General features: G+C 39.0%; 1 protein-coding gene across 1 annotated transcript in view; it reads left to right on the top strand.

Moving 5' to 3' along the window:
• hydin (HYDIN axonemal central pair apparatus protein) overlaps positions 1–25,043 on the top strand; it is a 110,378-nt gene that overhangs the window by 32,865 nt on the left and 52,470 nt on the right. The window contains 9 exon segments of the mRNA XM_036585802.1: positions 742–842; positions 932–1,067; positions 2,428–2,592; positions 3,661–3,813; positions 9,984–10,222; positions 11,586–11,847; positions 13,823–13,966; positions 17,842–17,985; positions 18,826–19,139. Coding sequence (XP_036441695.1) covers positions 742–842; positions 932–1,067; positions 2,428–2,592; positions 3,661–3,813; positions 9,984–10,222; positions 11,586–11,847; positions 13,823–13,966; positions 17,842–17,985; positions 18,826–19,139 — 1,658 coding nt within the window.

Here is a 25,043-nt window from a genome sequence, read left to right as displayed (position 1 = left end):
AAACTGAGCAGAAGAAAGAAAGGAGCTCAGAGAGAGGTGACTCCCCTCCTTTAGCCCCATCAAGCTGTGATTATCTCGCCTTGCTTCCTTTGCCGGCTGTCCAGCACTGTGTGTACCTGTCAGCTGGTGGTCTTTTCCAATCAGCTCTAGCTGTCATACCCTCAGAGGGACTAATCTGCTGGATCTGTCCGGCTGTCTGCGGGCCTCTCCAAGTTCGGGGTGTCTCCTGTCGGACTACTGGGTGCACCGGTCCCAATCTGTGACAGTTCTGTCACTCGCACTAGCTCTAATGAGGCCTGGTGATGCAGAGGGGTCTGTATGAGGGGTCAGCAGCTGTGTTCTGCTGCTGAGGAGGCAGATGACTCCCAGTGCCACCTCATGACAGCTGGCCCAGCAGGCTTCCAGCCAAGGTTACAGAACAGAATCTGCTACCTGAAGAACTCTCTGCTGCACGTTTACTGCAAAATGTACAGCCTTTTTATCATGTGAGGTGTTCTGCATCTACTCTGGTTAGGGCAAAACACTGCTGTCTGCAAAAATAAATAAGGAACATTGTATCCAACTGATCTTAGTGTAGAACTGTATAAATATTCATATTATGTTAGCCTATCAATTAGCTTTAATATTGTTTTAAACTGTTTCCTGACTCTTTTCCAAAGGGTAAAGCATGTAATAATAATTGTATGTCATGAAATGTATGAGTAATGTCTATGTGTGTGTGTGTGTGTGTGTGTGCTGCAGGTTACATTGTGCTCCAACACTGTGCAGCAGTACACACTTGCTCTGGTGGTGGATGTCCAGGGGGTGGGTGAGGAGGTCTTGGCTCTCCCAATCAAGGCCAGGTAAGGCATCCAAGCTCATGAACAAAACAAAGCTTGTTTGTACTGTCCACACTTGAAGATTACATTTTCCCTTCTGACTGTCTCTATAGGTGTGTTGTTCCTGAAGTCCGCCTAGAGAGCTCTGTGCTTCAGTTTCAGCACTGCTTTGTGGGTTACCCCTATCAGCAGTCTGTCAAGCTGATCAATGACACAGACCTCCCTGCATGCTACGGCCTTCTGGCTCAGGTAAATGGATAGAAATCCATTATGTGCAGACGGAAAGCTTAGCAACCTGTGGTCAAAGAAAGGAACTGTTAAGAAGACCTTGACTCAAAGGAGTAGCCGTTATCACTCCTTAGTAAGGCACAAATCACACAAATCTTTGGCCTGTTTTTAGGTGTTTTTGTAGGATTGTTAAAATGAATTGTAAAGCATTGATTGGAAGGCGGTAATTCAAATGCATCATTTCGAAATTTTGAGATTGATTAAAATCATTTTAATCAATTATAATATTATTTAATGAGCTAATTTTTAAGCAAAACAAATTTGAATGATTAATTAATTTGAAATGTAAAAATAGTTTTTCAAACAGTTGTTGCTATCGGTTAAGAAACATAAATTTCACTTCAGTTAATGTCCAATACACAACAGTTCCTACTTGATGAGGGGGTTTGAATTCAAGTTGAGGAACACTTTTGAATTGTACACGTGAGAGTGTAATAGGCAGTTGGTTCTGCTAGATAGACCTACTGAAAATGAAGTATGCATATAAAAATAGTGGTGTTTGGGGCCACTTTTTGAAAGGTCATAGCACAACAATGATGTTCCACATTGTAAGTAAAGTAAACGTCTGCAGGTGATGGACACCTGTTTCGTCCATGTTCTCTGGGAGAAAGTATAATACCTGGCGGTGTAAGAAAATCACACACTGGTATGCAAAATTATACAAAAGGAGCTACTGAGGTTCATTGAGCCAAAGGTAGCCCCACATTAGCATTTATATTTATTTTAACTTAGGCTAGTAATGAGTGGTAAATACAATTTTTTAACTTAAATAATTAAAAAGTCAAACAATGTCATACTTTCAGTAGCCCATCATTATATATTCCAGTGATTTCGTCATGAACGTATTATAGTTGTCATCACCATGGTTTAACCAAAACCAATTTGTTACATAGGGTATGTTTAATACAGGTTTCGAACTGTTTGCTTCATATACATGCTTGTGCCCGGGCCCATCTTTAAGTACTACATTCCATTTTTAATGTTTTGGTGCATTAATGCAGAATTCAATTTACGTGTGTGCTAATAAATGTGTATGTATCAAGCATTTTACAATAGCATCAAATATGGCTCAGCCAGTTGGCTTTTTGATCTGGAAGTTTCTGTTTAAGTTTCTGTGTTTGATTGATATTTGATATAACTTCTCACGGTCGGTTATGGGTAAAAGAATTTGCTAAAATTTGCATCGCTAATTTTATTATTTCCTGAAGAACCGTAGCAACATTGAATTGTTGTGAGGTCAGAGATTCACACTATTAGTGAGTGTCCCACTCTAGTGTCTTGTAGTAAGTGTATGTGTCTTTGTGTGTATGTGTGTGTGTAGGAGTATGAGGAAAACCCATCTCTGTTGTACTCCAGTCCTCATCCACGAGGAGTTATTCAGCCATACAGTACGGAGCAGATCCCTCTGGTTCTCCAGGCCAAAACATTGGGTCAACTGCAACTCAGAGCTTTCATTGCCATACAAGGCCAACAGGGTGCTCCGTTGGTGAGCATTAGTGTGTTTATTTTTTATACCTTTCAGGACAAAGATGTTCCGACTTTGTAAAGTGATTTACAAAATCAACGTGATTAATTTCTTTAAAGCTGAAAGAGCAAGTTCAATTTTTTTTTTCTTTACGGAGGTTAGGGTTAAGTTTCGGAGTAGACTTTGACTTTTAATTAATTACAAGCTATTCATTTTTCAAGGGATATTTCTGGGCAGATTAGATATCCGATAATCCACTTGCATAAAAAAGGTAAAAGTCAAAGGAAAATAAATTAAACTGTCACCATCAGATAAACAGTACTTAAAGTTTTCATCTTTGATAGACAACTCAACTCTGTGAGTCTGGAAGAATCTGTAACTATCAAGAAGCTGTTACTGAGAAAAAGAAGTAGACAAAAAAGAACAATTGCAAATCAACCAAAGAAGCTGCTGGCATTCTCAGAACAATAGACTGTCCACTTGAGTCCAGACCTCAACATCACTGAATGTGTTTGGGATATTTGGAATGTATGAAGCAGAAGTAGATTTCTTTAAAACTGCAAGTAATTCTTTGAAACATGGGAGCTCTAATAAAGGCAAAACAAAATTATATTGTATTTAGCTGTTGGGGCTTCTGTGTAATTTTCTGTTAAATATATGTTTCCTACTTTTTTCCTGATGCTGAAAAGTGACTTGTACTTAATGGTCATTATGACTGGAAATTAAATAAATGAACTTTTTTTTACCTTTTACACAGTACTGTACTTATATATTACATATGGAACATATGTGACACGTGTGTGACTCTACGTTCTAACTTAAAAACAAACCTGTGTGTTTGAGATGCAAAAACACACTTTAAGTTCCTTTCGCATTTGTTTACCTGTTTAGTTAGCTGTTAAATAACATCTTAAACATCCATTTGTGTACATTTGTGTCCCATTGATATATGTATGTGTGCTCCACGTGATGATTTCATCATTCATTCTCTTCATTAGTAAATGACAATGTTGATGAAGAGCAGTTAGAGGAGTGATCTGCTTCTGTCTGTGACCTCTTACTCCTCCAGTTCCTCTGTGTCTCCCACAGGAGCTGCTCCTGTCTTGCATTGGCCAGGGCCCTGCAATCTCCCTCTCTGCTACCGAGCTGCACTTTGGCACCATCCCAGTGCTTAGTGACGTCCCAAGGACGCTGCAGCTGTCCAACCAGTCTCCCATCCCGGCCCGCTTCCGTGCACAAATGGTGGGTCCGGTCCCATGTGGTTAAGGTCAGGATGCAACAAAGAGAGATCAGTGTTCCTTCATTTTCTACTAGGATAAGCTTTAGTGCAGTTTTCACAACCCGCATGCTTGCTGCTAGTGCACCTGATTTCCCCAAGCTTGTTACACTATGCCCTTAATTAATTCCCAGCCTAATTGAGTGTATAATGAATGAGCTGATTGGCTGAATGGTTTGTTGGCTTTATAGTTAATTGGCTGCCAATGTGATTCTATTACCAGGAGCTGCACATTGGGCTTCATTGTTTGCCCAGTCATGTCTCTCATATTGCACCATGTAGGCATTATCAGGGCAAAATATCTTAATGGTCTTCTTTATCCATTGCTTTATTGTCTATTAAGCTGCATAATGTTGGAAAAAAGTAGTGTAATTTGGTCTTATTGTGGGGGACTTAGTCAAATCTTATGGTCTGCTCCCCATGGCTGGTGGATGTTTGCTTAAAGATAAAAGACAGCTTAATTCCCATAGTCACATATCTTATTTAACTGGCCTGATTTCTCCTCATCTCCATTTCCCTTTCACTGCTGTTTCATTATTAGAATGGCTTTCTTTGTTTTCAGAGCCCAGATAATTTTAGAAGCCGGCTTTACTGAATTTATCCCAGCAAGGATTTTGAACGCACACATGCATGTGCACACACACACACAGACACACACACACAGACACACACACGTGCCCGTTCGAAGTGTCCATGATCGTGAGTGGACGCTCATCCTTAAAGTGCACTGCTGAGGAAATGCCCTGACCCTGTGTTCTCCGCTGAGGCTGAGGACTTGGGTTGATAACGCAAGAGGTTTTACAAAGCATTTTTCAGCTCCAATCGATTGCAAGTTTTCTTGAATTACATTACAGGCACTCCATAGCACGGGCTTCCAGCCAGGAGGAGCCGATGTGAGGTGCCAGACGAATGTAAACTTTTTATAAAAGCAAATTAATCTGCCCTTTATGTATATGCCTCCATCTGTTATAGCTGCTTTATACTGAATCAGTATATGAGGTGTTTGGAAAGGGGGTCCTCACTCCAGAGACAGCCACTTGGTTCCATTTTAAACCTCTCCAGTGTAATGAAGTTTGAAGCAATCAATGGTGTTAAACTTAGCTAATGCAAGCATGATCTGATTATTGAAACTTCAGCCGGGTTGTTCTTCACTCAGAATCTTTTCTCAAGGGGAAACCGCCCCAGTCCTGGTCCAGGCCCCTATCGACCATCTCCCTCTCTCTCTCTTGCTCACTCTCTCAGTCTGTTTTTCAAGTGAAGGCTGAGCGAGTGATCTATGACTCCCCAGTGACTCCTCTGTAGTCTCACATGGCTAAAATGATAGCCCTCTCCCTTCTGTCTCCTTCCCTGAGTGCCATCTTCACTGCAGAGAATAGCGTGCTTGCAATTTTCCCCCTGCTCCAAGGGCAATCTCTGCTGCTGTTTGTGCTGCTGATTGTGTTGTTGTACTATAGGCTCCCTTTCTTGCTTCAGGTCTAACGAGCTGACAGCCTACTTTAGGCTGAAAATGAAAACTAAATCAAGTGACTTTCTGCAAGAGCATTCATTGCTCTCAATAGAGTTTAGGACATTGGTTTAAACTGTAGCCCAGGGCCCAGGTTCTGGCTCGGTGTGCAGTTGCCCTCCGATCGCCCCCCGTCTTGGCAAAGCTGGATGCTCTTGTGCTCATGGAAAGTAAATACACTGTGAGAGAGAGGGTGCTTTAAGGGCAGCTCATGGGATTCTGGCTTAGACACAGCATCCTCAAGAGAATTTGGAGTGTTGGTGTAGTAGTTTATTTGCACCCATACATTTCGAGCATGGATTTGCTAATCAAATATTGCTGCATAAATGTTTTTGCATTTACTTGATTTAAATGTGCACTTCATTTCCAAATTGAATGCATGAATCAACAATGCCACAATAAAGGCAAAATTGTGTTGATGTAGTGTTTTTTATTCAAGTTGGAATGATATATACGTTAATCAAATCATGTAAATTTGATAGCTTTTTTAGTACATAATTTGTTACAGTTGATTGCAAAAGTTTGGGCACGCCTCGACAAATGACATATTATCTTGATTGAAAAGAAATAAACACAACTAACAAACTATTTCAGAAATAACATTTTTTATTTTTTATAGCTTGCTCTGTGGTAATGATCAGTTTCCGGATACTGTGACGTAGCAACGAGCTGCTTGTTAAGGAACTATAATTTGGTGGAAGGAATTGTTAACATTAAAACATATTAAATGCCACGTTCACAGCCCATTTTTTTTATTTATTACTTTATTTATTTAACTGTTGTATGAAAGCAATAGAACATTCTGTTGCTTAAATAATAAATGCCCAGAACACCCATCTTCCAATTAGAACAAGGGAAGTTACAGAGTCAACCAATAGGCAGCTTAGACATCTCAAATGAAAAATTTTCAGCTTTTACTTAATTCTAAGAAGCATTTAAAATAAAAGAAAAGAACTTTTAAGATCACCAAGACGACAAAGGGCAAAAAGGACAAGTTACTACAGGAAAAACTCTAAAGAAACTCTTTGATTATTAACTCCTCATTCATCCCTTCAGGGAATAAATCTATAAGATACAAAATCCAAAAGGCTTCCCTCTTTTTTCTGAGGTGTTTTTCTAATAGAGGGTTACCCCCTCTATCTATTGGTTGAATATGTTCAATTTAAAAAATAAAATGAAGAATAGTATGACCAGCTTCCTTAAAATGCCTTGTGACTGGGTTTGTTAGATCATTTCTGGCAATGGAACTCCTGTGTTTTGTGATATGGTCCGTATGTTTCCATATGTGACTGAGATGTTTCACCAACATATCATTTTCCAAATGAGCTATACACACACACACATATATATATATATATATATATATGGATTTTGTACCAATTTTACAGGATTTTGTACCAATCTTATTTGAGAGTTATTAAACCAAGGTGTTGGAGAAAAACAGAACTTTTCCAGTGACCTTGTGATTAAACATCTATATACTGAGATAGCGTGTACCTCTACATATTCATTATTAAATACTGGCAAACTGTGTTCTCCTAATATTGTTGTTGATATTGATAAATCTGTGTGGTACCAAAGTTGTTCTGGTGTCATTAAATTATATTTTAAAGTGATCTTCTCACTCACAATTCTGAACTGCTAATCATAAGCGTCTAATCATAAGCGTGCACCAGCCATTAATTTTCACTGCAGTGTTTAATAAAAATATAACTTTATTTTATCTGCTATAATAATGCTAACTGCTGTTATGTTAGTGTCCAGCTTATGACCCATTCACATTCAATCACTGGGTTTCATATTACTTTTAGTAGTTCTATTAGCTTTTGAAAGCTGGAAAACATGGAGCACCTAAAGCTGAATCAATATGTTCTTGAGTATACGTGCTAACTCATTCTCTGATCCTGTTTCCTGATCGTTAAAAAGTCCCAGAGTTAGGGCTAGCTGCTCTGAGGTGATACCCAGTTCCTTTAGCGTGCTTTTTCACTGCAGCAAAATGACACTGAAGCATGGAGGAGCTCCAAAACACAGTGGTCTTTATTTGCAGTTCCATGCACTGAAATGAAATTTAACAAAATAAGGAGAATGAGGAAGCTGTGGGGTGGATAAAGTAAACAGCAAATAGGCGGTTTTCTTAACAGACTTTTTTATTCAGTCACTTTCTCTCTCGCTCTCACAGCAGAAATGGGGAACCTTCGCAATTCTTAAAGACATATGGACCTTATTTTGCCCCAAAACATGTAACATTACAGCCTCCAACACAACTATATTTTACCATTACTGACAATATTTTGGTGTAGTCTGTTCTGTTTGTATTTACCGCTGCTTTAAATGAGCTGCTTCTGGATGCGTCATCCACCCAGACGTATAGCCAGCATTCATGTTCACAAACATTCTTATTTGGTCTATACCATATTGCAATTATATTATACTGCAATTGTGATATGACTTGCAATATGTAAATAACCCTGTTTTGACCACTGGATCATGTAAGTGCCTTTATTTATCCACAGAAACTCACACTGGAACAAAACTTAAACAAGTCAACATTCTGCATATCTTTTTTAATTCTCTAAACTTAGTTTACTCAGCTCTGTTTTTTGAAACAGAAACAATTTTTTAATACTGCAGTTAGATCAACAAGACCTATAGAGAAACAATTTTGACTGCCTATTTTTTGAGTAAGCTCAATGTAAACTGTATTTTATAGACCTAACCTAGATGCAGCACAAAAATGAAAGTTAGGAGACCCTTTGACTTACCTAAGTTCAGAAAATTATAAATATTGTTCAGGTGCTCACAGTAAAGGGCTCGTTTGCATATTGAAGGCTCATTTGCATCTTCAGTGATCAGTATTGCAAAAGCCAATATCACGATAATTATTAACAAATATGTGTATTGTGCAGCTTTATGAAATGGGGCCAATCGGAAGTAAAAGAATTCAGTTTATTATAAATAGTCATACTAACGTTATATAGTCCACAATTTTTATAGTAATTTATATGACAGTATTTACCTCTGAGTATGAAAATGTTTGCCTGAATGTGAAAATATATTTTCAGAATTTGAACTATGTAGAGTTTGGCCAAGCATTTGAAAAGGTGGCAGTGAGATAGCGGGAGTGGTTTGCCTGAATATGAAAGTTTTTTTTTTGGTCTTCACCCAGAGTTTGGCTGAGCAGTAGTGAAGGTGGTAGTGAGATAGTGAGAATGAGTGAGCTGAATCAGTAGTCAGAACTCGCCTCTGTGTGGTTCTACATGACTGCTGCAGGGATTAGGCTTCTGTCACTTGCTGCTTTTCCAGCTCGGCAGCCTTGCTGTGCCACACACACACACAACACACACACACATAGGCCCACACATGCACTGCCATAATGCCCTGCAAACACTCAATATCAGTTTGAAAGAGTTTGCAATGACAAAGTTATTTCTACATTTCGCTCACGTCTGATGTTTACGTGGCACAGCGTGCACTTGAGATGAGAAGGAGCTTAGCTTCTTTCTCTTTGGCCGCAGTTGGATAGAGCAAGTGATGGTACAGATGCAGGTGGGACATGATGAATGCAATGTGCTGTGCCCAAATAGCAGCATGAGCCCCGCTGAAGAAGATAAATAATACGCCATTTATTTAGAATAACCCACTCACAACCCATCGCCGTTCTCTTCCCTTAGTCTGAAAAATCCCAATTAAAACTTTATGCGGGAGACATCAATCAGCGCAGCACATCGTGGGAATTGATTTTAATCTGCCTTTCAGCTAATAGTCGAGGCTGCCTGCGAGAGGAGACGGAGCAGATGAAAACAGAGGAGGGTGCCGTGTGCAGAATGCTTAGAAAGAAAATGATGAGTGTAGGCTGCAGGGATATCCTCATTTGGCATGTTTCCCATTAAGGACGAAAGGGAGAATAAGATCCATTTTTTTCTCTACCAAAGGTGCTCGAGAGTGTGAAGGATCTGGCTTATAAGGTTATCCTCCGTGAGAAAACCCCAATGCTGGTGCTTGCATAGAGTCTGACTCCCACAGCTGATAAAACACAAGCACAACTCTTATTGCCTCCATTAGCCTCCATGCACTCTTCCTGAGTCTGATAGATGAGTACAAATCTCTCGGTCCTCCTCTCTCACTCTACTTCCATCCCCTCCTACCCCTCGCAGCCGTCCTCCAGAGCAGTTGCAGATAAAGGGAAGACTGTTGGAAGAGGAGCACGCGCACACATAAGTATCTCTGCGTGGCTACTCGTTAAAAAGCACCCCTCATTAAACTACAAGGGCGAGATAAGATTTGGCTTAGTGGAGGCGTGTGAGTGGCAGCTCATTAAGCAGCATGTTGAAGGAAATTGTTGTGAGATCATAAGTCACTGATTTCAGATATGAGGGACAGTGCATTTTAATACAAACTGGTCAAAAGTTAGCCATCTTTCCCACTGAGTCAATATTTGTTTCTTAACTTTTAGAAATTCAGTTAATTTAGTAAGATATTGCGCTAATTACACTGCATTTTGTGCTTTTCTGCTTACTGTGTTCATTGCTATTTTTAATATGTCCTTAATGAAACTGAGATGTGGTTGATACAGTAAAAAGCAGTTGCTTTATGTAATGTGCTGTATATTAATAGACAGCTGTTTGTTAGCAGGCTCGGAGCAGGTCTCAGTGGCGCGTGGAGCCCACAGAAGGAGAGGTCGCACCAGATGGGCAGCTTGACCTGAGGCTGGTGGCCCACCTTGACGACACACTGCCCTTTCAGGACAAACTACAACTGGCCATCAGGGACAGTCAAATCCACACAGTTACCGTCTCGGCCATAGGCAAGGGCACCACTATCGTCACTGACCGGCCCTTTGCCCCCAGCCTGGACCTTGGAGCCCACTTCAGGTACACTGTAAAATGAAGTTTCGAAGCACTTGCAGAAAAGTCAAATTTACACAGTTTTTACAAAAGTACAGTCAAGATGGCTACTGTCTGTTTTTAATGACGTAATGTGCTTATGTCATTTTTAAGTAAATCTATTCGAGATTTCTTACACAATGCTAATTGGTGGGAATAAGCTTCCATTACTTGTTAGCTATATTAGCCTCCTTGATCCAATGCAAAACTTATTAAGGAAACTTCAAACACCAAACATGTCTAGGTTGACCAACTGTATTTGGGTAAAGGGAAACAATGTATAAATCAGATTTTTTGCCAAACCACAGATGTGCAAATCTCAGAGACATCCGCTCATTTATTTAATTTCCAGTCAAAACAAGCTTTGAATACAAGTTGCTCATCTTTCATATTTCTAAGGAAGAGGAGGTCAAAGGAAAACAAGTGAAAATAGTGAAAAAATAGTTCCAAAACTGAAGTTAAAAAATATATATTACAAAATATAGAGACTAGGGGACTCCTAAAAACAAGACTTGATAGACCACCAAAACAGTGACCACTATAAACAGTACTTAAAGCTTTCGTCTTTGAGAGAGAGGAGAAAATCAAACTCCACACAGGTATTTTAGTTAATTCTTCCAAAGTGAGAAGACAACTTTATTGATCTTAAATTATGTGTAGCTGTCAAGAAGCCATTACTGAAAAAAGGACATACATAAAAACAAACAAAACAAATCAGACAAAGAAACAGGTGGCATTGTCAGGGCCCAGGCCTCAACATCACTGAAAGCTTTTGCAATTACTTGCATTGTGCGAAACAGAAATGCAACTGACTTATAAGATGGAAAAATATCCTCGCAGATTTCTTTGAAGAACTGAAAGCAAGTCTCCCGAAAAGAATGGAAGCTGTAATAAAGGCAGAAGGTAGATACACCAAATACTGAAAAAATGTAATTATGTTTAGTTGTCTTGGCTTTTGTGTATTTTTCTATATGTTTAAATATTATTAGCCTTTCTAGCCTTTTTCTGACACCGAACAGTAAATAGCTTGTACTTAATGGCTGTTTTGACTGGAAAATGATACATAAAGGCTAGACTCTGACTTTCTCACAGAGCTGTATCTTCTTTAGAAATCCGACTGCCTTGAGTCATTTGAGTTTTCCCTGTCACTTTTAATTTCATTACATTCATTTTAATTTTCAGTAATAAAGGAAATTGGTGTGAGATGTTTTGCATTGCTGACACTATATAGAATACTTTGAGCTCATCTCAACTGATTCCAGTTCAGTTCGTCCTTTATAAAAGTCATCCAGCTTAACCAATATAAGCCCTAGAGCCTGGAATGAACAGACCCCCTCTGTTTGCTTTGCAGCTCCGGCCCGTGTCAGTACCACTTTAGAGTGACCAACAGAGGTGGCCGCTTGCACCAGCTCTACTGGTCCACAGAGGGCTTTCCACAGTTCCGACGCAGAGGCCCACCTCCCACCAACATGTTCAGGGAGGGGAAAGCCAGGAGTCCACTGGCAACTCCACCTCTGGATGCCCCCGTCTTCACCCTGTCACCTGTGTGGTTGGAGCTTGCCCCGGGCCAATCGGCTAACATGCTGCTGGAGGGCTCCTGCGACACACCCAAAGTAAAGCAAATGCTTAGTTCTGAAAATACACCATTACGTATGTCTGAATTGTGCTGAAAGTCCGAATTAGGACTCACTGATCATTGTTTAATGCTGCAGCAACAGACTCTTTCAAATAATAGCCAGGCTGGCCACAAACAATGTTTCACTGAGGCTTTTGTTTGTGTACATGTATTTCATTTTAGTTTGACTCATTAGTGTCCTGTTTGGTGCAAGCTTACATGCTGCCCTGTTACTTTATCATCTAAAGAGCTTTAAGAACATGCACCTGCATGTACAGCAACCTGCAAGCAGACTTTACTTTCTGTCAGTGAGCATGCATATCAGATTTACAGCACTCTGTGCAAAATGATGAATAACTGTCCCAATATGTTCATCATCATGCCTAAAAGAATATGCCTCATTTCTTCTTCAATGTTACACATACCAGCACAGGCTGTTGAAGGTTGAATAGCACGGAGATAAAGGATGTGAAAACCACCCTTAATCTTCTCTTAATGGAGCCGTGCCGAGCAGCGTATTGACTTCCTCTCTGGGGCGTTGCTGCCCTGAGCCCCTATTGATTGAATGGGGAGCAGCAGAGGAGGGAAGGTGAGGAGTGGAGATAAGGCCGTGCCGCTGCGGCCCACACCAGAGCTCCACATCTCTGCTTGGCCCTGTCCGGGGTGTATTTCACCGTGCTGGAGCTCAGGGCTGACAGAGCACGGCTGTATTTCAAAGCAGTGCTGTCAAGGCTGCCTAAAGATCATTTTAAGATAAGAGATGAGACCATGAAAAAGGTGCATATCAAGCATGGAGCTTGGAATATGAAAGGTTTAAAGCAGTGAGTGTGTGCATGTGTTTGTATTTAGCCCTTAGTGAGGATCAAATGTCCTCATAATGATAGAAAAATATGACATTTTGTACATTGACTGCCCCTAACAAGAAAAAAAATATTATTTTACCTAAAATTAAATTGTTTGGAAAAAATGAAAATGAGAAGGTTGCCTTTTCCAGTCCCTCTGATCACAAATGCGCACAAATTCAATCAACTCTTGTAATATTTTCAACAGCTCACAATCACAATTTTTGAACAATAAGAAGATAGTTTGCTTTTTTTTTTAGATGTCATCCAGGTGTAGTTCAGAGTCACACAGGGCACACACACACACATTTGCTAAACCGCTTATCCTTCTGGGTCGGGGGCGGGGGTGCTGGAGCCTATAGTACAAAATATTCACAACATTTTTCTTATAATATTGTCTATGATGTTTTCTTGAGTCTGGAGCTTGTTGTATGTTCCCTTTACTCAGAGGTACAATTCATTTCCAATTTGTTTTTCCCTTGTTTTTATCAGGAATTAACTAGGGTCTATTCAAAACAAGCTGAAGAAAAAGTTTTATTGCAAACCCCCCCTCAAGATATCTGCCTACAGAAATTTAGCCCCAAATTTTTTTTTAATTCAATTCTCTACCCAATTTAATCTTTGCCAGTTCCACTCACTAACTTTGTCTCTCACGATGCTACGAACCTGGGAAGCTGAAGGCTAGCACATTGTCATTGGTGTAGAACACTAGCTGCTAATTTTGTAATATTAGCTAACAGACGCCCACATTGGCTAGCATTTCGCTGAGTGATGAATGTTGTGCCACTCGAAAGATTGCTTTTTGAATGAAACGTAATACAGGGCTGCCAATCAGAAAAGAGGTAATTTACATACATCAGTCTTAAAGGCAAGTGATAAATACGGCCTGTTTAATTATAAGGGATAAAGAGAAGTTGGAAAATGGTCATGTCAAAATGAAATATGAGTGTTTTGTGTACATAATACCAATACAAATGTCCAAAGTGGACCTTGGAGGAAAAAAATGCAGGAAAGTTTTAGTCTAGGATTAGGTTTTGGTGTCAGCAGAGCAGTACTGAGCTACAGTATTACATGAGTCAGTGGAGTCAAAGAGTAAGACTAACCCATGTTTATATGTGTATGTGTGTATAGGTTGTGAGGGAGAGGCTGGTATGCCACGCTGTCGTGGGACATCAGACTGCAAAGGAGCGCATCATGACCGTGGATATCATGTGCCATTTCATTGCTCCAATTTTGGACATGTCCTCCCAGCAGCTCAACTTTTATGTGGAGAAGGTGTGTGTGCGCCTGTGTGTAAACATGGATGTGTGTGTGTGTGTGTGTGTGTGTGTGTGTGTGTGTGTGCGTGTGCGTGCGTGTGTGTGTGTGTGTGTGTTTGAATCTGATCGAATCCTCTTTTTCATTGAAAAGTCTCTCCTCCAGCGTTATATAACGTTAACCTACTTCATTATGCTGGCATTTCATAATGTCACCAGAGCAAGATTGAGGGGGAAGTGAGGCAGAACCCAGTATTGCGTAAGAACTTCTACATCAGATGTCATTTCTGTTATCCATGCATCGAGAGATTTGTGCCGCAGCTCAGTGGCTGAACACTGAGATTTTCTTCATCAAATTTTCCTTCTCTGTTGTTTTTATGCTGGGAGGGCTGCTTTACATGCCAGTGAGGCGGCAGTCTGTTCCATGTGCTTGCATTGTGGCAATTATCTCTTCCTTCATAAACAAAGAAAGTTCCTCTGTACTGGGCTTTTTGTTGTTTTGTTTACTCTGTAGAACAAACAAAGGCCATTATGTGAAAGCAGTGCAGATACATCCTTTCCAGCTGCCTCTTGCTTAACTGCTACAAATCCTTTCAAGAATCATTAAATCAATACATCAGTCAATTGACTACCAAAAGATGGCTTCACCCATAGGGCACAATTGTGGTCTAATGAATTGAAAAGTAGGTTGCCCTGAGGACTGTTATCGTTTTTGTCCAAACACAAATTATGACCTTTTTCTTTTATTTAGTTTAAGGTAGTAGATCACATTTGTTGATTTTAATCTGGAATCACTGTTCAACACTTTGGAATCTGTTTTCAGTAATGCAAAATCAATGTTGTGAGTTCCATGTAGTACCATTTCATGCTTAAATTGTTCTTTACGTGGTGAAATCGTTCTTCAGATTGATGGAAAATGGTTCTATATAGCACCAAAAAGGGTTCTTCTATTGGTACAAGCTTGACATCTTAATAATAGCAGAACATTTTTTGGTGCTATATAGAACCATTTTCAAAAAGTTTCTAAACTCTAGAAAAGTTTATAGAACCATATTTAACACGCTCTCCATCAATGTGAAGAACCATTTCACCATGCAAAGAACCATTTAAGCAAAAAATGCTTCTATGTAGAACTTATGGTTCTGAATAGGACCATTCCCTTTACTGAAGAACCCTCGAAGAACCATCTTGTAGAGTGTAGTATGCTAGTCCAGTTTAACTTCACATTTTAAATAATTCATAGGACTATCACTTGGAAGCTATTACCTTTAAAGTAAATGACTAGAAAGCTGTAAATAAAAATCCAAAATGACACATATCAGAGTTACGGTAGAGTGATTATTAGCAGGATTAGAATAAACTAATGTTATCACTCATGGTAATTTTCTTACATGTGTTCATGTGTTAAATGCAGATTTTGTCATCAGTTTTTTTTTCTCTTTCATGAGAGTTTATCGTCATTGTGTGCTGTGTTCCTTCAACCGCTGTGTCCCTTCATGCCGAGTGATAGACACTCACAAAAAAAACCCTCCAAAAAACAAAGTGATAGATCCAAGTTAAGCTAAATTTTTCTTTAACATTTTTTCCACAGTTTCTTTCGCTGCTGTTCAGTGGGAGTGATATAGATCTGTATTCAAGTTACATATTTAAAAAAACTTTCCACACATCACAGAAAACAGCAGCGTGCAGTTAATCTGATCAGGGAATATCGACTGAAAAATCTAAACGTCTCAGATAGGAAATCCACTTAATTCCCATGAGTGCAGTTTGAATGGTAGATTGTCATGCTTGACTAAGTAGAAGTGTAAAACTGAGTGGGCACAGTAGTTCAGTATTGATTTTTTAGGCCAAACTACATAAGCCTAACTTGGACACTTGATTGACTCCACCCATATATTTAATGCCATTTTTAAGTTGTCTTGCTGAAATTGTTTTTCTCTTTATTTTAAGGGCACACATCATGGACAACTAAAAAAACAATGAATTCAAAAAGTTTTTAAATAGATGATTTGATGTAGTGTGTGGACACTGTTAAAGCTTCTAACTGTTCCATTCACTCCCCAGTCCATATGGTCCATATATGAAATGTAAGCTGCAAAAAGAGCCCATTTTGAATTCATTGTTTTTGTGGTGTCATGAAAAACAACACATTTAAATATATCTACAGCAGTGTTCATGCTAATGATGTATAAGGAGTTTTTCAGCCTGGGCTGCTTTTTGAATGAGGCATAATACAGGCCAGCCAATCAGAACAGAGCTCATTTACATATATCACTTTTAAAGGCACAGGAAAAAAACAGCCTATTTATTTCTGAGGGATAAAGAGAAGTTGAAAAATGGTCATGTAAAATGAATTATGATGTTTATGTTTTTGGTGCATAAAAGTACAACTTTATAAGTGGACCTCAAGGAAAACATACAAGAAAAACATAAGAAAATGTAGGATATCGGCCCTTTAACTCCATGACTTTAAAAAGGCAAGTAATCCAAAAGCAATGGAAGGTAGTCTGATTGTGTTATTTTAATGTTTAGGTTACAAATTACATTTTTAGAATAATTACTACTCTGTACCAGAATACGTTGTTAACGGCACCTTCCTACCCCAGGATAGTGTATACTTTAAAGGGCAATTTCACTGAGTTTTTCAACATTGCTGCATAATTAAATACTTAACATGTAAAGAAAGCCATTGAAAGGGGTTTGATGTGAAATGCTTCATTCAAGGGAAACAATCCCCAAAGAAAATGTTTTTTTTTCAGATTTATCACTAGTTTATCTTTATCAACATTACATACAAAAATCCATAAGACACATGTAAGTTCACTGGTAGTTGTGGATAGTAAATAAAATGGCTATATTTGTGTTGTAGACAGTGTGACCCCTGGTTCCTGTCACCACCACTGTAAAGAAATCCCTACAATGAACTAGTTCACATCAGACCACACTGAATGACTTTGTTTACATCTCAACCACTGAATTATGTTGAAAAATTGGTGGAATCCTCCTTTAAGTGTATTTGAGTTAGCTGTGGCTCAGCAACTACAACAGTACATCTCTGCTCCTCTGTTCCAACAGAGCTGAAGAATAAGCACTTCCAGCTCAGGAGGAACCATCATCATAATGAAACTGATTTTCTGTCTGCCCTATATCACTTTTATTATCTCTCTCTCTCTCTTTCTCTCTCTCTCTCTCTCTCTCTCTCTCCCTCCCTGTCTCTCTCTAATACACAGACGCACCCTCTTATTCTCATCCATTCTCAGCTTCAGCTATACTGATTTTCATAGATCTCTGCTATCTTCTGACAGCTGCTTTCAGGGTCCCTCGCAAGTCGGCTTTTTCAGAACTAAAAATGCTAATTTGGCGCGGTGGCATTCTTTTATCTGATTCACTCCCATCTATCTGTGTGTTGACAGCCCTTGCTTCTAGATTTACAGGCAGCTCCCACAACGGGGCCTGCAGGACTAAAGCATGTAAAGAGAAGGAGAGAGGGGCAGAGGAGGGAGAGAAAACTCAATGATTTAATTGAAGAGAGAAAAGAGAGAGGTTGAAGTTTTAGTTTATTCAAATTGGCATTGGCTTTGCAGAAACAGTACTCTAGTCTGGATTGAAAAATATTATTACTGCGATCAGACAGCCATGGGTGACAGTACCGTTTTAGATCAGTATTAGACAGTAATAGAGCCAGCGGGTCAGAATCACACAGGACAGGCTTGACAAGCAAGAATCAGGAGAAACACCAGAGTGTAAACCACAAATCATGTTCTCTGTTTTTTGTATCTTAAGTCATTTATGTCTGGGTCAGATTTTGGATGTTCTTCAGTTCATATTATACCACCTTATATTTGGTGGTTGCTGTTGAGTTCGATTAACTCACTCCGACTCTATATCCTCCAGGTTCCAGACATGTCTTTGGTGCCTCTGTACAAGAGATTGAGTCTGAAGAACGTGTCCACACTGACCCTCTCTATGGACCTCACCCTGGCTGAGCCTTTTGGACTCTGTGACCATGCGGGTGATGACTCATTCACCACCTCAAAGGTATAAAACGAAAAAGTTGAAAAAGTTGTTGGTGAGAACACCCATTAAAGGCTTTGAAGGCTTTTGACTCCTAAATGGCTTCTTAGGGTTTTGGCTTGTTATGGTGGATTGGAAAAACTCTACTATACCTTCTTGTTAGAATTAAACTTAGCCATACCAACATAGCAATAGGTTGCAATGAAGGTTCTAATATTCCTTCCTGTCACCGATAAACACAACATGTTGATAAACAGCTGCTGTATTGTGATGAAATGATGTGACAGGCAAGTTTCTGTTGTTGACTTACCTGTTTTTGTACCAGGTAGAACAAATTCTTGGTAATTAATGAAAGAACCTCTACAGTAGGGGTCCACCTAACACCAGAAACACTACAGTCCTTAACACTGTGCAGTATAATATTAATTCACCACACCTTATACAGCTCATTAGCATTTTTTTAAAGATTTAACATAAGATGCACCAACCTATTAGACAGAAAAGAAGAATCTGTAAAATTAGTTGCAGGAAAGAATAACATTACAAATGAATAAGCACAAAAATTTTAAAAATAACTTTTTATACTATGTGACGTACACTATGTGTCCATATTAGGAAATTAGGGGTATTAATAGGGAGTTTGTTGCAGTAATAACCTCTACTCTACTATAAAGGCTCTCCACTAGATGTTGGAACTAAATGTTGATTTAGTTGCTTTCAGCCGCATGAACAGTGAATGAATGAATGGATGATTTTTTCTCGAACACAAATGTCACTCCACCTGAAACTGAAGAAATGGTCATTTTACAATATTTGAAGCATCAGTAAGTTTTGCTGCCATTCTGTTTTCCTGTGCTTTTATAGGGTTTGATGCTGGGTGTGGGGGCAGAGACAGAGCTGTGGGTTCGCTTTGACCCCATGTACCGGTCAGATCTTGTAAGCCGTGTGGCTGAGGAGGTGCTGGAGATGCGGTACAGTGGGCACCCTCAGTGTGACACTGTGGCTCTGCGAGGTGAGGTGCACTTTCCCAACTTACACTTCTCCAGCAGTGTGATAGACTTCGGCTGCGTGCTCAACCACACTGAGGCCCAACAGCAGATCGCCATGACCAACTGCAGCCCACTCCCCGTCTCCTACCGCTGGGCCTTCCTGCTGGACCAGGAGCAGTTCTCTATCAGGTAGTGGCAGCTTTCACTGGGAATAAATCACAGGTATCAAACTCATGTTCTGACGGTCCACAGCACTGCAGAATATTAGCTTTTTTCCTTTTTCTTACACTCTAGCTGCGTTCCAAAAGCTAGGCTACAGCCGAGATAGTTGGGTAGCGCTGTCCTATGAAGGCTTGTTTGTATTACATAATGTTTTAACTAATTAACTTAATTGTTCTATGTATGTATAGGCTTGTTCTAAATTTGATGCCTGCAATATGTTAAAAAAAGTTGGGTCAGAGGCAGCTTTGCCACTGTGTTATATCACCTTTTCCTAACGATATTCAGTAATTATTGGGAACTGAGGACACATTGTGTGTAGCGATGCTTCCTTCACAGACATGAAAGTTATCCAGTAACACACCTCCATGTGAGACATTGACAGCGTTTCTGGATGATGTTGATATATGGCTTCCGCTTTGTGTAGAAGAGTCTTAACTTGCATTCGTAGATGCAGTGATGAACTATGTTTACTGTTAAGAGTTTTCTGAAGTACTCCCAAGCCCATGTGGTTATATTCATTACGGAAGCATAATGCAGTGCTGTCTGAGGGATAGAAGGTCATGGGTATTTAGTATTGGTTTTTAGGCTTGCCTGATATGCACAGAGATTTATCTGGATTCTCTGAATCTTTTAATAATGTTATGGACTGTAGATGGTGAAATCCTTAAATTCTATGCAATTGTGCATTAAGAAACTTTTTAAACTGTTGAACTATTTGCTCACACAGTTTTTTGCAAAGTGGTGACTGATCCTTTTGTCAGTGCTCCTTTTATACCCAATCATGGTAGCATCACCTGTATTCACATGTTTACCTGTGGAAAGTTCCAAAACATGTGTTTTTGATCATTCCACAAACTTCCCAGTCTTACATTGTCACATGCCACCTTTTTTGAAATGTGTTGCAGGCATCGAATACCTGTAAGTGTTAGTTTACAAATCACTACTTTCTGATTTTATTCACATTTTTCCTACTGTCTGAACTTTTTTGGAATTGGATTTGTGATGTGGGCAGGCAAAAACTTAATTTGTTTGTAATTAAGTGCTATCCTGCAAGCTAAAAACTGTTGAACTCACTAAAAGCAGGTTCATTTCTTACTGCATGAAGACACTCTAAAACAGACCCAACTAAAGAAATGGTGTACTATATATTTTACTATACATTTAACAGTTTTTTTAATAATGTGTTGTAGTTGGTTTCTTTGAGTCAGACGTGTGCGCGAAGGTGTGGGTGACAGAAGGCCATGAAGGATACTCTGTCAGCATTCTCAAATGTTGTCAGAATGTAAGCTGTATTTGATGACGGTGTAGAAACGCAGTCTACCTAGACAGCAACCTAGCTTCTTGATCGCAGCTTCTGAATTCAGCTCATGAAGGTTTTGCTAATAAGCTGATGAGTTGTATCAGGTGCAATAAATGAGGTAGAATGCTGACTTCCACAGCATTGTGTCTTGTTTTATGTCTGTGGATTAGATTTCTGAAAGGATGTCAAAATAGATGTCAAAAATGGTAATGATGCTAGCAGTGAATGCCCGGTTAGCATTATCTAAATGGCATCATGCTAATTAGTACATAGTAGCTTACATTCATGGCTTGAACTATCATTGCTGATATAGTTTTCTTCAAACTTGTGGTCAAGCTATTGCTTTAATATTTGATTGAGCTATTCCTCAAGTAAAGTAAAGTCTCCTGTACTGTGTAATTTAACTGACACTTGAAGGACAAATTCACCCAAGAAATGCTAACATAGCTAATAATGATTGAAATACAAAAGAACTTACTACTCAGCATTATGCAAATGAGCTAATACTCACTGGTCCATGTATGCTTTCATTCACTGTTAGTCACATTGGCATTTTTGGGTAATGCATTTGTTTGACCTTAAACTTGAGTGCATATCATTATGAATCATGGAAGATCATCATCAGCTCTCTACTCTAACTCAGAAGAGATGCAGTCATCAGAAAAGGAGCCAATGGTATTATTCATAAAAAGCTCACATCTTATTTGTAGATTAATAAATTTATATCTTGTTTTATAGTCTGCAGTCAGCTTCATTTTTTGATGGGTATTGCGTGCCAGTAGTCCTGTCTCTCACACCCAGATTATGGAAAGTATGGCAAAGCACTTTTTTTGCAGTGTGGACAGCACTGTGAGTTGCTAAAGGACCAGAACATTTTTAATAGAGGACGCTCTAGTGAGAAGGGGACAGACGGTGTTGAAGCAGCTGCCAGTATACCAGCCAATTAAGACGACATTTAGGCAAGCTGTTTCCTTCCCCTCTGTTAAACAAGAGGAGCCTGATCTATGCCGCTAAAGCAAAATGCCATTCTTTCTCTGAAGAGCAATGTGTAGCCTTCACCTCTCTCTGTTCCGATGGTTATACAGAGATGTGGAATGGATCATTACTTTCCGTTCCTCCACATGAGTTAGCTGTTAAACCTAATGGACAATAGGTCTATTACTATTTGAAGCATCTCAAATAGAGGGGAAAAATGATATGTTGATAAATGACATCACAATAACATTTTCAGAGTATATCATCAGCACTTCTAGAGCTATTTGTTTTGAAAAAGACTGCATAGTAACAAGTAGCTAAATGGATATCAGCTCATTATGCCATTATTTTATTACTGTATATTTATCAAATACAAAGTACTGTATCAAAAGTAAAGTCAATCCTTTCATTTATTTAATTTCTACTCAAAACAGCCACACAAGTACACATTGTTCATGTTTCGGCATCAGGAAAAAAGCCGGAAATCTATGTTTAACAGAAAATTACTCAGAGGCCTTAACAACTAAATATATCAATGTTTTTAGTATTCTGTCCATACTTTGCCTTTATTACAGCTTCCATTCTTGTCATGAGACCTAACTCCAGTTTTTCAACTGCAGGAATGTTTTGCACACCTCCAAAGTTCCGTCTTAGAAATTGGTTGCATTTTCTGCCTCTCATGATTCGCATAATCCCAATTAAAAATTTAGACTCATCATTCTATAAAAAAAATTACTCCGACTCTTAGATGTCAACTTCTTTACAGCTGTACATCCTTTCAGACCCATGTCATTGAGTTGTCTTCTCACAGTGGAATGAGACAGAATCACTTGTGGATTTTTTTAGATCTTCGCAAAAGTGAAGAGTTGACAAAATAAATACTAATAGATTTGATATTCTGCTTATTTTGGAGGCTAACTAAATGAAAGGGTGGTCTCTACATTACTACATATACATTACTGTATCATGATATTTTATTTTTCTGAGGTTTGCGAACGAACAATCGACCAAATTTCGCCAGCATTACAGTAGAGCCACAGTGAAAAACTAGTGCTTTTTTTTAGTTCAACATTTACAAAAATGGAAAGAATGGAAAGAATGATCAAACAATTGATAAATATGCAGTAATTAAATAATGACAAAATGGGTTGATATCCAATTAGTTTTTAGTAACAAGTAGTGATCTAGAAGTACTGATGATGTGCTCAGAAAAAACACAGTACTGTACATACTGTGTGGTACTGTAATATAATATTTTTGCCATATCATCCACCCTAAATATCCCTTAAGAGTTATTTGTCCTTTGCTGTCTTAGAGTCTTCAGTGCAGAAGAAGAAAAAGAATGGACAAACTCAGTTAGCGTGCTGTTAAAGCCCAGCCAAGACACCTCTCTGGCACTCTTGTTTTGCCCTTATAGATACTTGGCTGCAGTGTACCACTAACACTGTAAACCAACATTCATCACTTTTTAAAAACAATTTCTTTTTTATTTTTTCTCCTCGTTTTTCTTCTTCATCACAGTCAGTTCTCAGTGTCGCAGATCTCTCCCCTAGTGCACAGCAGTGCTGCCAGTCTGAGAAGGGGAAGGTGCATGCACCTTCTGCAGTCAATTTGAAGCCTGACACCACATCTTTCAAACTACTGACCGTGCAGCATGCACTCATTTCTCAGTGTGCTTGGAAGGGGACATCCTTGATGACCCTTGGCACATGGCACAATTGGGAGCTGAACCTGAAACCCAGCTGCAGGGTGCATGTCTGCAGTGCTGAGCAGTTCTGTGGCTGAGTATGCATGCCTGTGAGGAAATGTGCATCACTTTTGATAAGAGCTGGAATTGGACAGATCCAGTCAAGCCTTACAGGCCATAAGAAGAGATTGAATAAACTGCCATGGTTGAATAAGCTGTTGATGATTTATGGTAGAATGAAGCAGTCAGCACTCTTTCCTTTGCTGATAGTAGTGTCCAGTGCTACTTGAGCTCATAATCACAATTTCAACATAACATTCTGTGATTACTATCAAATATTTGATCTGTTTTTTGGACAAAAATGTTGTTTTTATCGTATTATTACAGAGTGCTTGGTGAAGTTGTATACTGTCAGCTCCAGAACTATTGGCATCTTTTATAAAAATGAGCTAAAATCAGCATATTAAATAAACCGCACATGAAATGAGTGATATTTCGGGCTTAAACAAATGGGTACGCTGCATATTTTTATCTTTACACAGTGTTTTCTTTAGTAACAGTTTTTTTTTTTAAAAAACAAAGGTTTCAAAAATATTTTTATTTACAGTTCTTTTTATTTACACCAGTGGAAAAAGCATATAAAATACAGCCGAACAACAGAATAGTTCAACTCCAGTCCATAGCAGACGCTTACCCTGCGCTAACTGAACCCACTCCTTGAGACAGAATAACACAAACAGTACATACCCACGCTTGAAACCAAGGACAACAACATTAACAACATCAGAAGACATCATTTAAGGAAGGGAGGCATGCCACGCACCCTTTCCTCCAAAGGGAGGACACGTGGCGTAATTCTGGATACCATGCCTGTGACAGCCACCACAACATTTTTGGATCTTTGCTTGGGACTGCCCTCTTTAATATGCACCACAGATTTTCAGTTTGGTTCAAATGAGGACTGAGAGGGAAATTGCAAAGCTTTGATTTTGTCTTCCTGCAACCATTGCTGTACGGATTTTGATGTGTTTTTAGGGTCATTACTTTGGACCACTAACAGCAAAACAGCCCCAGAGCATCAGTGATCCACCACCATATTTGACAGTGGGTTTCGGGTGTTTGTCATCACATGCAGTTGCTTTTTCAGTGGAACATGATGATGATGTACATGACAAAAAGTTACATTTTTGTCTCAACTGACCACATCACATGATTCTGTTTGTGGTTCCAGTGACATTTTGCTAAGTTTTTGTGAAACTGTGGAACCAAAAAGCTTCTGGTCATGGAAGTGTTGTCTGACAGTGGATACTGAAATTTGAAAAATCCAAGATTCAACTAAACTGCACGGTTTTGAATCAAACTGATCTTTGGGTTTCTCTTTGCCTCTTTGTACATGGGGCAGTATTCTCATGCGTCCTCTTCCTGACAAATTTTACACTGTTCCATGTCAACTTTTAATTAATGCCCTGATTGTAATAGTAATCTCAACTGACTACTAGGTAGATAGATAGATAATGGTACAATATGGACAATAATGGAATTCCTGGAGTCTAGGAGCAATAAGAAGATACATTTTTTCCCCAAAGATACAAATTTCATTGGTTTTATTTAAAATGTTCTAAGGGTACAGTTAATTTTGCATCATATGTTTTTGAAAGAAAACACTATTTTAAAATAAACAAAACATTGTGGGAATGGTTTCTATTAGATGTGGTCAGTAATTTCTCATTTGAAACATTACATATATATAACAGAAACATTTGAATAATTATATATATTGTTTGTTGTACATGATTATTTTAGCCCAGTTTGTGGACTGTTCATGACTTATTACTGCAGTGTCATTGTATTTCAAGGAGCAAACACTCACGCATAAACATAGTGATAGTGGTTGCCCAAAACAGCATGC

This window comes from Colossoma macropomum, unplaced genomic scaffold, assembly GCF_904425465.1.
Source record: "Colossoma macropomum unplaced genomic scaffold, Colossoma_macropomum, whole genome shotgun sequence".
NCBI classification, from domain to species: domain Eukaryota; kingdom Metazoa; phylum Chordata; class Actinopteri; order Characiformes; family Serrasalmidae; genus Colossoma; species Colossoma macropomum.
Note: the sequence above shows the minus strand (reverse complement) of the source record. Positions and strands in the feature narration are given on the sequence as shown.